Source organism: Empidonax traillii, unplaced genomic scaffold (genome assembly GCF_003031625.1).
Source record: "Empidonax traillii isolate 1590-97213 ecotype Southwest subspecies unplaced genomic scaffold, ASM303162v1 scaffold155:size2260171, whole genome shotgun sequence".
In the NCBI taxonomy this organism is placed as follows: domain Eukaryota; kingdom Metazoa; phylum Chordata; class Aves; order Passeriformes; family Tyrannidae; genus Empidonax; species Empidonax traillii.
Genome location: NW_020955348.1, coordinates 1,263,126 through 1,275,454, shown reverse-complemented (window position 1 = coordinate 1,275,454; position 12,329 = coordinate 1,263,126). Strand labels below are relative to the sequence as shown.

General features: G+C 39.7%; 1 protein-coding gene across 3 annotated transcripts in view; it reads right to left on the bottom strand.

Moving 5' to 3' along the window:
- The window catches only part of ARHGEF3 (Rho guanine nucleotide exchange factor 3), a 103,373-nt gene that overhangs the window by 8,759 nt on the left and 82,285 nt on the right, over window positions 1-12,329 (bottom strand). For all 3 annotated transcript variants that reach the window (XM_027884789.1, XM_027884791.1, XM_027884792.1), the window contains one exon: window positions 3,685-3,792. In XM_027884789.1, the coding sequence (XP_027740590.1) occupies window positions 3,685-3,792 (108 nt within the window). The remainder of the gene's footprint in view (window positions 1-3,684; window positions 3,793-12,329) is intronic.

Sequence of the window (12,329 nt, the reverse complement as noted above, 5' to 3'; positions counted from 1 at the left end):
GTGTTTTGAGAAAAGTAACGTAAGGGGCACAGGACTGAGGTGATTTATGTAATGGAACAGAGCCCTAATGTGAAGTTCTACCATAAACTTTTAAAAACAAGTATTCTGATGGTGTCTTTGATTGGTACTCGCCAAGAAGGGAAAACAAAAACAAGAAAAGAAAAATCAGTCATGTGATAGAATCCCATGAAGGAATTGCAGGAATGTCAAAACAGCATTTCTACATCTACAGTCTTTTAAAAATATTTTCCTATTTTCTGGCTTCCTTAAAAAACATGTCCCAGACACTCTATAAAAATTATGGCCATCTGTGATGATTAAAATTTTCATATAATTCCAAAAACTAAAGGAGCTGGGGAAGAATCCAGACACAACCCCTCATTTTGTTTACTGTAATTCTCTGATGGCAACAGCTTTCCCTGGCTGGTTGAAGACTGTTGCTATGAAGGCTCTATGTGTTCCTGATGTTAATTGATGCAATTAGCAAACCTTAATTTCAGCTGCAGTAAAGCCAAGAGCTTCATGTACTGTGAAAAGGGCACTACTGATCAAAGCCCTGGCATTCAGGACTGATGTTAAAAAGAGTTTTCTTCTTCAGGATTTTTAGAAATTTCTGGTGTCCTAAGACAGATAAAAATAATTTGGACTCCCTACTTAAATCCAAGACACACTGATGAAAACTGAAGTTGCAGAGGAAGCCAGCCAGACTTCAGTTTCTCTCTTCAGCATCAGCTGGAGTTCTTTTTCTGATTCTATTTTCAGCTTTTAAGCTGAACAGCACAGCTGTGAATAAGACCAAGCAGATCATCACAATCATTAGTCTGTCTTGATAGAGGCTGAGAATACAGCTATAAAATAAACTGGTTTCCCAGGTGGATGAGCAAATAAGAATACCTGCTTAGTATGAGGCATCCTGCAGATATCCAGACAGACTGTCAGAGATGGAGCTGACAGCACTGTATTAGTCAGCTACTCAACAGTGCTCTGTGTGACAGAAACAAAATGACTACAAATAGTCAAAAAAAAAAAAAAATGTCCAGAAAGACTTTGTGTATTTGTTACTTGGAGTCCTTATGGAGAAAGTACTGAAAAGAAGTGGAGAATTGTAATAAAATTGAGTATACCCAAAAATAATCAGATACTTCTATAATCAATAAAATAGGCAAAACATGAACAGCTGCTAAGAACACATCTTAAAAGATACTATACAAATCCCAGACACAGAGATGTTTCTCTTCAGCCTGCATGCTGGAAGCCCATTAATATAAAATGGAAGATACGTGTACAGAGGTGAGGAAAATTATCCATAATAAACTTTTTTCCTCTTACATGTGTCTTCCATTCAGAAGAATGTGTCAGAAGGTTTGTTTGAAATGTCATTAAGGAGTCTCAGAACTTTCTAATTCCTTTTACTGATGCTGTTGGAGTAATCTTTTTAGATGGATGTTCTGTTGGCTTTGTTTTGTTTTCTTCCAGGGGAAGAGGTCATTTGTTTGGCGTGTTATGGTGATGATAGCACTTCACTTCATTTTACAGATGCAGAAATCTAAGCAGCAATGCAAGAGGAGACATGGGTTTTGACTGAAATAACATAGAAGATACATTAAAGTTCACCCAGTAAGAAAAATCAACTTTTTCCTTTTTTTACAGGAAATTACACCATGAAAAACAATCCTGCTCTAAACTGTTCGTAAGACACAGTGACAGCTCTGTCAATACATAATAAAGTGAAACAGCTATATGTGCTTCCCAGAATGTTTCTAAATAATTCCAAGTGGGACACCTGAGCACAAGGTCAGTCTTTTGTATCCCTGTTCTATAGTTACTGACAAAATCAGATAAGAAGTCAATTTACAGCCAGCTATGAAGGCAGTCTTGAGGGACATCACCAGCATTCATCACTTGGAAATGGATTCAGACCCAGGATTTAGAGAACACACAAGCTGATTCCTCATCACAGCTCCTTCAAGCACATAGTTAGAGGGGCTGGCATGAGTAACATCACTGTTTAATATGATTAGAAGCACATAGTTAATTAAAATATATTCTTATAGTCATTATGAACAGAGTAAGATAGAAATGCTTGCAACAGTAGGACTTGCAAAGCCACTATTTTCTCTCCTATTTTCAACAAAATTTGCCCTGAAACACATTTATACAGCTCTCATTTCAGGAAGCTGCTACTACACACATGAAAGGACAGTTGTTTTGGATAGTCTAAAAGAACTTTATTACAGACAATACTGCACTGTGTTCAGTGGCAGAGGCATTCACTGCAGAACAATAGCACAGGTACCTCAATGAGGCCAACAGCTGTGTAAGGCTGGGAAAAGGGAAGCGTCTCACTCAGCTGCAGTTTAGCCAGAAATTAATTCACTTTCCACACTCCTCGCCACTGGAACTAACGTAGCCCTTTCAGAGCAGGGCCAGTTTTTCCTGGAGGCAGACTGTGGAGGAGATTTATCCACCCCAGGGAACACAGGCATCTCTGCTCGAGTCACGCCAGACTACACCTGGCCCAAACCCAGGCTGAGGGCTGTGCAGACATTCTGCTGCTCCTCCAACCCTGCACACGCGGCTTTTCTGTGCAGTGTCTGCACTTCACACACCAGAGAAACTGAAGACAGGAAAACCAATGTTAGAAAACCCCTGTAATATCTGTTTTCTAGATAATTACCACCAGAAAAATAGGGTTTTTTCCCACGACTTTCTATTTGTCATAAGACTCCCTGCTGTGAAGTTTTATTTCTTTCATTTCCTCCTTAACAGGTAGCTTCAGTAATGCTTCGTTTAGCTGATTTTGATTAGAACATTTTTAATACATCCAAGTTATTTTTACATTTCCTTCTCAAAGAAATTAAGGTTGTTAAATAACGTTCTTTAGATCTTAAGGTTGTTAAATAACGTTCTTTAGATCTTCTACATGCTTTCTTACATAAACTGTTTTAAAGAGGAACCAGTCTGGCTTTCTCGGCCAGACCCACAGCAGTGCTGCAGCTCCCAGCTGGCACTCAGCAGAGCCATTAGGAGCTGAGCACCCAAATATTTCACAGTCTCTAGGTCTGAAGGCACAAATGCTTTATATATAAACTCAACTTCCATTAGTCTCTAAGTATGCTAAATATTATGCACATAAACTGTAACATAGAAACTGCATTTAAAAATTTGCTTACCCTTTACTAGTTTTCATCATCAGCTTTGGAAAATGACTTGGAAATTTCCAGTTGTTCACTAACTCTTTTGTTTAGGCAAGGTCAAAGTTCACTGTACAGAAGGAAATTTAGCAGTCCTACATGACCAACTATACCAAAAATAAAACACTTCCAAAGAAACCAACCAAAATTAATAGAAAATGTTGTGGAACATTCTCTTCATCAAATTTAAAAAGCAATCGTGATCCATTAGTAAACAGTTTTTATATGCTACAGGTGCAATACTTTTTCTTACTGGTAATTGAAAAGCATTAATTATCTGGAAAAAGAAGTGGTTTTTTTGAGGTGAGAGTTGAGAGTTTGAAGCTGAGTGACTTCATATTCACAAGTTACCTGAACCTGTTCGGCACATTACAGTGTATGTGTGTGTGTGGGGGTGGTGTATGTGCATCTCCCATTCTCAAAGACCCAAAAAACTGTGGCTGTGTCCATGTTCTGCTTTCATCAACACAGCTGGATGTGCTGCCATTACCTGGAGGGTCTGGCTGAAGCGCTTCAGTGGAGTGGCTCGGACAGGAGGGATGAGATTGGCCAGGGATGTGACTCTGGAGAGCGGCTTGACCCGTTTGTTACTGGGCTCCTGTAGCAGGGGGAGAGAGGGGGAAGGAAGAACACGGGAGAGTGTGAGTATAATTAAACAAAGACTGCTGAGCTTTTACCGAGTTTCCTAACAAAGCATTCCAACAAGCAAGTTTGCAAACCTGGCCTCTAATTGGGGCAGTAAATAAACAATAGCAGCTTTAAACACCGACAGTGACAGATTGCGCTTGGCTGGTACACACAGGTCCTGGAAACAGCTGGACAATGTAATGATGGAGAACTTGGCATGGCTGGGAGCAAGGGAAGAGAGGAAGGTAAAGAAAGATTAAATAATTTGATTATATTAACTCATTCTTATGAGAAAAATTTTCAGCAGTGCTCTGCAGCTAATGCACGTAGTGATAATCTCATTGAAAGGAATACTTTCAAATAAAAACAATTCTGCTTATTTCTTTGCCTCTGGCACTGTCAGCATGTGACTCTATTCATTTCAATGTATTTTATTCCAGAAAATATAATTCAGACAAAAATCTCTAACTCCCATTGTCTTTGAATGCATGTTCCTATAGAAATAAACATACAAGCAAACACATTAGTAACATGTTTACATATATTTATTTGTTGCATAAAATATAAAGGAAAATGAAACAAAAATCTACCATATAGCATTCAATTAAATGTCTTTCTTTTCATATATACTTTCAACAGCATTTAAAGTAATATATAACTACTTCAAAATAATATGCTAATTGTCCTGCAGATATATATTAAAAAAACAACAAAAAAAACCCCCACAAAAACAGAAATCATAACACAAGAAAAAGATGGTTATAAATACATAAAAATGGAACAGTTACCCTTGGCTTTCTAACCTCCATCTGACATTTAATGGATCCTGAACAGCACATGCAAAAGGCAACTTTTGACAGAAAAAGAGCCAAACCTTCCAAGTGAAGTTAAAAAACCCATCCAACACCATATTTCAAGGACATCCTAAAGCAGTTCATCTTTCTTTTTCAGCCATGCTTATAAGGTCTGTGTAGGTTTGCTATGCCTCCAAGTGCCTAGGCACAGCTTTAAGAAAATGAAGCATGCCTATTATCCTTTTCTTCAGAAATATAAATCCTTCCGGAAATAATGCAGATTTGTCAACCTTTCTGATACCAAAAAATAATAAGTCTCGGGAGCGAAGATCACCATCTGTATTACTGGCAAGAAAAATTCTCTTCTATTAGTGCAGCAACAGAGGAAAGGTGAGAAGCAGCTACATATTTAATTTACTTCTCAGCAGGCAGACCTGGAAATCCATAAAAGCCAGCTGGGATGAGCAAGAAAGTGTTTAACCCTCTAGCAAAAATAATGTATTCCATCACACATGAAACCTGGCATTAAAGAACTGTAGCAGCCTAAATCACGTTAAATCCTTATCTTCACCGTTGCACTGTTATTCATAACCCTTCCTTTTCAGCAACCATGTCTTTGAGACAGGTTTTAGAAGGAGTATTTTTTTACGTCATTGCAGCACCACCAGCATATTTATCTACAGCAGCAGCATCCCCACCCCCCTCTGGCACTCCCCCGCCCCCCAAAATCTTTGAGATTCCACTGTAATTCTTCTCTAACTGGTGGCACATCAGCAGCTGTTTGTTTTTTATGATTAATCAGGACGCTAGAGCCGGTGCACAGACAATATCCCACGGCAGAGCTGCTTGTTTGGGATTGTGCTGCACTGCAGTGGAAGGACACAGTGCCCCAGCCGGAGCTGGGCAGTGCCATGCCAGCAGCACAGCCTGTGCCAGCAGCTCCACCTCAGCAGCAAAGCTCACTTAGGCATCAACAGCCCAGCCCGAAAGCAAAACCTGGGAATCAAAGGTTGTATGGACTATCCAGAAGCGAGAGAGAGGAGGATTGGGATTAACAGAAAAGATTACTCCTCCTTCACTGCCATGTCCTTTCTGGTGTCTCACAGCTTTGCTGCAGTGTGTGTCCATCTCCCATCCATTTCAAGGAGAAAAATGCCAAGTCAGTATTGTTTTTGCTGATGTTCACACTGCAAAACCTCACTGAAAACAGAAACTGATATTTGAGACAACAAACCCCAGTTTCAGCCACCATCAAAAAACATTAAGCTCTTCTAGAGCCTCTTCCTGAGAGCCACCAGAGGCCAGTTCTGCTCCCAGCAGGCAAGGCCAAGTCAGGTAACTGCAGTCCTCCCCCTTCTGTGCCAGCACTGCATCTTGAGTTTCTCATGCAACATACTGTGTTCTGATTTCACACTGAAAATGCTGACCAGAATTCCAAACAGCTCAGTATGTAGTCAAAATTAAGAATTCAATTTTATGGAAAGAAAACAGCATTACCACAGGATTCTCTCAAATAGCATTATTAAAGATAATTTTGGAAGCCTGAGAGTTTATACCAATGAGCTCTTAAAGTAAATCTTGTTAGTACAAGAAAAGCTTTTTTTGAATACTTCCAACGAGATTTTCACCTTGTATTAGAAACTGGTAGGTTAAGACACCGAGCTGGAAGTGGAAACTCATTGAATCTTAAGTGTTCCAGGTGTCATCTCCTTCAGAGAAGTCTAACAACAAAGACCATCAGCACTGAGTCACCCTTTCTACCGTGGAAAAATGAAGTTTGTACAAGTAAGGCTTTGACTGTGCAGTGAAAATATAGCACTACTGGAGCAATTCTAAACCCATGAGATAGTAATAGTGAAACTGTGAGACACTCGATCACAGGATTTCAGCTATATGGTCTACAATCGTTCTGTCTCCACCTCCCCTTCCATCAACACCCTCATTCTCAAGCTGCCTCACGTCTCCAAACCAGCACTTCAGAGAAGCTGAACAAGCTACTGAGACCAACAATCTGGACAGGGAAAAATTCCACAGTCATGGGCAACTTTTAAATAGGAGGCTGTTTTTCTCAACAAGGACTCTCTTCTTCACAGCCAGCAGATCAAATGGAAAGAGAAGACTGTGTGAACTGTTCTGGTTTACCCAGAGACACTGAACAGAATCTGCACTTGTACATTATCCAGTAAGATCAGGGAGCTGCTCTCCAAGCCTCCTCAATTCTATTAATTTATCTTAAAAATAATAAACTGCTTTTACACTTAGGAATTTCTCATGAATGTATTCATTACTATATTAATTTGTCTCTGAAAAATCTCCGATTTTCCAATTAATCAGTAGTCCCACAGTCATAAAATCCTTCGGTGTATGGATCTCAGCACGTGGGAACACAGAATTGTGTCTGCCCAGCATGAGGAGGCTCCAGTAAGGACAGGTAAAATGCACAGGTAAAATGAACACCAGGTTCCAGGCCTGCACCTCTGAGTGCAGAGCTACCAAAAAGTCATCACTCCCCCTTCCCTCTTGCTCTCTCCTCCCAGATCAGCAAATGCAGAAGCAGAGGGGATGGAGAGAAAGGATTTAGTGGTTGGATCCAGTTGCAACACCATCACCTGTCCAGACTGGGAACTGGGCTAAGTTATGACACAAAAAATTCAGGTGTCCTAATGTTTTTTTGGTCTGACTTTTTCAAGTCATTACTATTGGTATTAAAAAAAAAAAAAAAAAGTATTTCAGAGTTTTGAAATTACTGCACGTTAGACTGCATTTTCAGACTCAGGAAGGCTTGCCAAAGCAGTACGGGAAGTTAGGAAAAAAAAAGAAAAAAAAAGAAAAATATCCAGACTACAGCTTGGCAGAGATTCCAAAATGTGGAGCTGGTATATGTGAACAAGTAACGTTAATCTGACAGGGCTTTAAATTTGATATAAGGCAAAAGAAAGCTGAGGGAAACACGAGTGCACCAACTTCAAAGGCTGAACAGTCAAGTGAAATCAAATTAATACCTGACTAGGCTAGAACAAAGAGCAGATGGCTTTTGGAGGGAGTTGTACATTTGAACTCAAGATGACTTCGGTAACATTTGAATTCAGAGAGGAAAAAACTGAAGCGGGAAATACTATGTATATCTGAGCCTCAGAAAGAACCTGAAACTGTGAACAAACTGATAAAAGCAGCAAATCTGTGTCCAAAATATGGATGGTTCTGAAAACCAGAGTGGACATTTCAAACAACTCCTGTGTCCTTTGGAGAGAGTGTGTTTTTATAATACACTTTCCTGAAAAATTAGTAGGAAAAAAGACTAACCACAATGGCATAACCCCAATTTCAGATGGGAAGCTATTAGGTAAGTTTCAAAGATGCCATGTCTCACCATTTCTCTAATTTGGCATGAAAATTGCTTCTTTATTGTAATTTACTCTGTAGATTACATATATATATATATATACACACCCACAATTGTAGTATCTTCTATATATTAAACTCCAACCTAATGGTTTGACTACTGACTAAGCAAGGAAAGCTCTATCTTTCAATGCATAACCCAAACAAATTAGCCTTCTGCTGTGGGACAGCTGGAAAACTCATCCAGCAATGAGCTGCAACTACAGCACTACGAGGAAGCCAGAGTAACACCTGCCAACTCCCTTTGCTGTAAAATTTAAGTCTTTTTGCCTTGCATAACTGAGTGACGTGTTGCTTTCTGAACTGTGATATGGTCATTCCAAAATGACAGCATCTTGGCACAAAGGTAACCTCTGGATCCTTATTTTTGGCTCTAGTGCACAAGAATTACCATCGAAAAGCCTGAATCTCAGCACACAGCACCCACTCCCGGGGCAAGCTGAGCATTCAACAGCCACAGAAGCGTGGCAAAGCAGATGATCCTGTGAAGAATCAGGCACTTAGATTAGCTGCAATGTACTGACAGCGCAGTTGATGTCATTTTTATTTCTTCTTTAGCGAAACTGGCACCTAATAATTGGATATATTTATCCAATAACACACTACACAGACAAGAAATTTTCTAGGAGCCTATTTAGGGGAAGAAACTTAACACTTTGCTGCTTTTTATCTGCAAAATGAAAAAAAACAAAACAAACAAACAAACAAAAAAAAACAACAACAACAAAAAAAAAACCACACACACAAAAAAAAAAACCCAAAAACACCAAAACCCAAAATCACCCTCTTAGTTGTATGTGTAAAGAATGGAATTTTCTCAAAGTTCAAAGCAGAGTGTCACTGTGAGTTAAATCCATTTAATGATATCAATCCGTTTTTGATACATTATCATTCAACAAGGCCACCCACAGCTTAATTGTCACCCTTTGATGGATAAACTGCTCTAGCAAAAGGCTGGTTTTCATTTTCTAACAAAACGAACAAAAGCCAACCAAAAGAATGAGGCCAGATTCCCTTCCTATCGCCCCAAGAACATCAGAACCAATGACCTGGATAACATGTACTGAATAGTAGCTGAGGTGCCTTTTTAAAAGGTCTGCACTTGCTCCAGTACCTCACTTCAAAATTCTTTCACTCTCTGCCCCTGACCGGCTTAGGCACTGATTTCCTTGCAGGGAACAGTAAATGGATGGTCACTGCTGGTATGATTATTTTTCCAACTGACTCTCCCACCTCTTATCAGCAACTTCAACAACAGTCTCCGTGTCAGAGAGCTGGTGCTGAATCCGACAAACAAGGGAAAATATTTCCCCCAGGAGTCATTACACTTGTGTCTGCAGCACTACTGTGACCACATTGTGTTCATTTTTCTGGCTGTATTTCAAACCTAACTGAAAAAAAGGATTTTACAGAGGTTTTTAAGGCAATGCAGAAAATCAGTGCTATGTAAAAACTGGTACAGGAACTTGGCATTTTAGCATATTAGAATTTATTCCTTCAAAGGATTTACCCTCAAAGGCCAACTAACCTTGTCTCAACACACGTACAAAACAGCTGAAATCAGCAATGCCTCTTAAAAACATCCTCCTTTACTGGAGTTCAGTGCTGAGACAATTATTTACAGCAATAATTCCGGACCTGGGGTTTCTAACTTGCTTGCCATTTTATAAAAAATATGCTGGGGTTTTTTTCCCTTTTTTTAATATGAATCAAGACAAACAGATACCCAGAGCATTCATTCTGTGTTATGGAAGCATTCATTACGGCAAATGTTTTAACTTAAATTAGTCTCAAAAGCGTTAAGAGTATAATAAATGAAGACACTGTAAATTGGAACAGTACAGTAACCTTTGTTTTAAAACCTAATTCACCAGCAGCACCAGCAAATGCAAACAGAACCACTCTGTTTCAGACTTCATGTCACTGGCTATATTTCCATATGCCTATACTTCAAATGTTATTAGTTTATAGTCAACTTTATAAGGGTAAGTCAACATTTCTCATGGCAGGAAGCCCAACAATATTATTTTTATTAGTCTGCTACTAGTTAAATTGGCCTCAGATTAAACAGTTCTAATAAATGCCCCCAAAACTTGAAGTTTAATAAAAAATAAAAAAAAACACATTCAAGCTCTGTTCCACAGGATGTTATCAGTATTTAACCTTCAGCAGGATAAAAAAAACCAAACCAAACAAAAAAAGGTTAAAATAGAAAAAACAACTTATGTTACAACAGAGTTTTTAACACAGCAAACACTTAACCTAAAAATAAATTAAGCCAAGCATCTCAAGGTTTTTGTACCTCCAGAGCAAAGCAAGTCTAAAACATTCTCAATTGATTTTGGCACTAAAAAGACCTTTTTTTGTACTTGAAAAAGCAGAGAATTTGCCTTTGCTTCATAGTATCTTAGAAGTCTTCTGATTGGGAAATTCTAGAACATTTACTCTTCCAGAACTGAGGTCAAGAAAAACAAAGTAGGTGACTCTAAAGCAGTTGGAAGTGCAGTTCAGTGTCGCACAAAGGTAACTGTAATCACGAGCACAGGTCCTCCTAAAACGTGGGAGAGGCATCCCACTCGTCAAACTGCCAGCACCTCAAGGAGAATTTATCAAGCAATTTATGTTCATACATAAAGGCAACTTGATCATCCAATAAATTGTGAGTATCGTGACAACTCTGCTTCAAGTCCATACGGTTCCATCCACCACCTGCGCTCCCTGATGGGAGCAGGAGGAGATTTGTTATTCCTCCTCTGTCAGTCTCCACAAAACCACCCAAGCAAACAAAGCAAAATCCAGGGACACTTTGTTTTAATCGGGGCACTACAAAGAAGAGAACCTGAAATGATAGTTGGGGTACAATGAAAAGCCATTTAGGGAAGTGGTGAAGCATTCCAGGTCAAAGACAACAGCAGAAGTCTGCAGCACGTTATCACATCATGTGCTCAGCAAGGACTGACTCCTCCCGCACACAACACACGGGCTGCCCTCAACAGTTACCACCCTCAGCCTTCCGATTTCATGTGCCATGTGCAGGACACAGAACAACCGCAGTGTCAGTAGCATAAGAACAGGCTGCATCCAGCTATCTTGACTGATCATTCATTTGCAATACCCAGAAAATCAATATGTCTATCAGGAGTTAGGAAATGAAGGCAAATTAACAGAAAAACCTCACACTGAGGTGAATTAACACAAGCAACAGAAACCCTGAAAAACCCAGACAACTAATGTAGAGTTGATTAAATTATGCATTTCCTCTCATTAGAAGCTGCTTGTACAGGCAACCTAAGAAAGACCTTTTCCACTCTGAAACAAACTGGATATTAACCTGGACTGCCAATTAACCTGCAGACATCATATAGTGAGTTACTGAATGGAAAAATAAAGACAAGCTGTTTGTTTCCCACTGCCTTTAAGCAGAACAGATCAGCAATTCCAAGTGCAGGGGTTTGACATGTTTCCAGTTACACTGCACATGAACTTACCTGAAATGTGCCCAAACTGCAACTTGCTAATATTTCATTACAACGAAATACATACATTTATGAAGATCAAAGAAAACTCGTGACTTGGAGTTTATCTCATAATCTTTTGGCCCCTCTGGTCTGGCTCCGTGCCTGGTTCTCCTATTAATGATGTGCCATGGCCTAGAGGCCCGTGGGTTCCCCTTCCCATCAGCCTTGCTCAGTCCCCATGTCCAAATGAACACTGTCCCCAGCACCAGGCAGCCTAGACCTCCTGCACCTCAGTGCTGTGAGGGTATCAGGAGACAACAAAAGACAAACTGCAAATGTTAGCCCTGATTCCTAGGTCTAGTATTCCTGCAGCCTAAGAGCTGTAAGCAGACATGCAACACACCAGAGATGCAGAGGAATTCTTTGCCAGCGTTGCGGTTTTTGGAGCCTAAACCCAGGCACTGTGTAGGTGCTGCCAGTGTTTGTTGCCCTTAAACTACAATAAAATAATTGTACTTCAACTGGAACATTAGCATTGTATCAGAACCCAGATTTTCAGTGTTCACATATATTTTGGAAAGTTCATTTGTCATTGTTTTTTGACTGAGCTACTTCTACCGAGTTTGTGCCAAGGGAGCTGGTGTGGCTTAAAGAACTGAAGTAGAAAACCGCGGTTCTCTTTTCTGCTACCAACCTGTTCCTCAAAACATCTATACAGCAGAAACCCTGTTCTACTCCAAAAATATCTACAGTTCCACACAAGCTGGGTTATTAAACAAATCGAGCCACTTCACATGTTAATAATTAAGATGAAACTCAGACTTACAAAGGCAGAAATCCCTAACCCGCACACA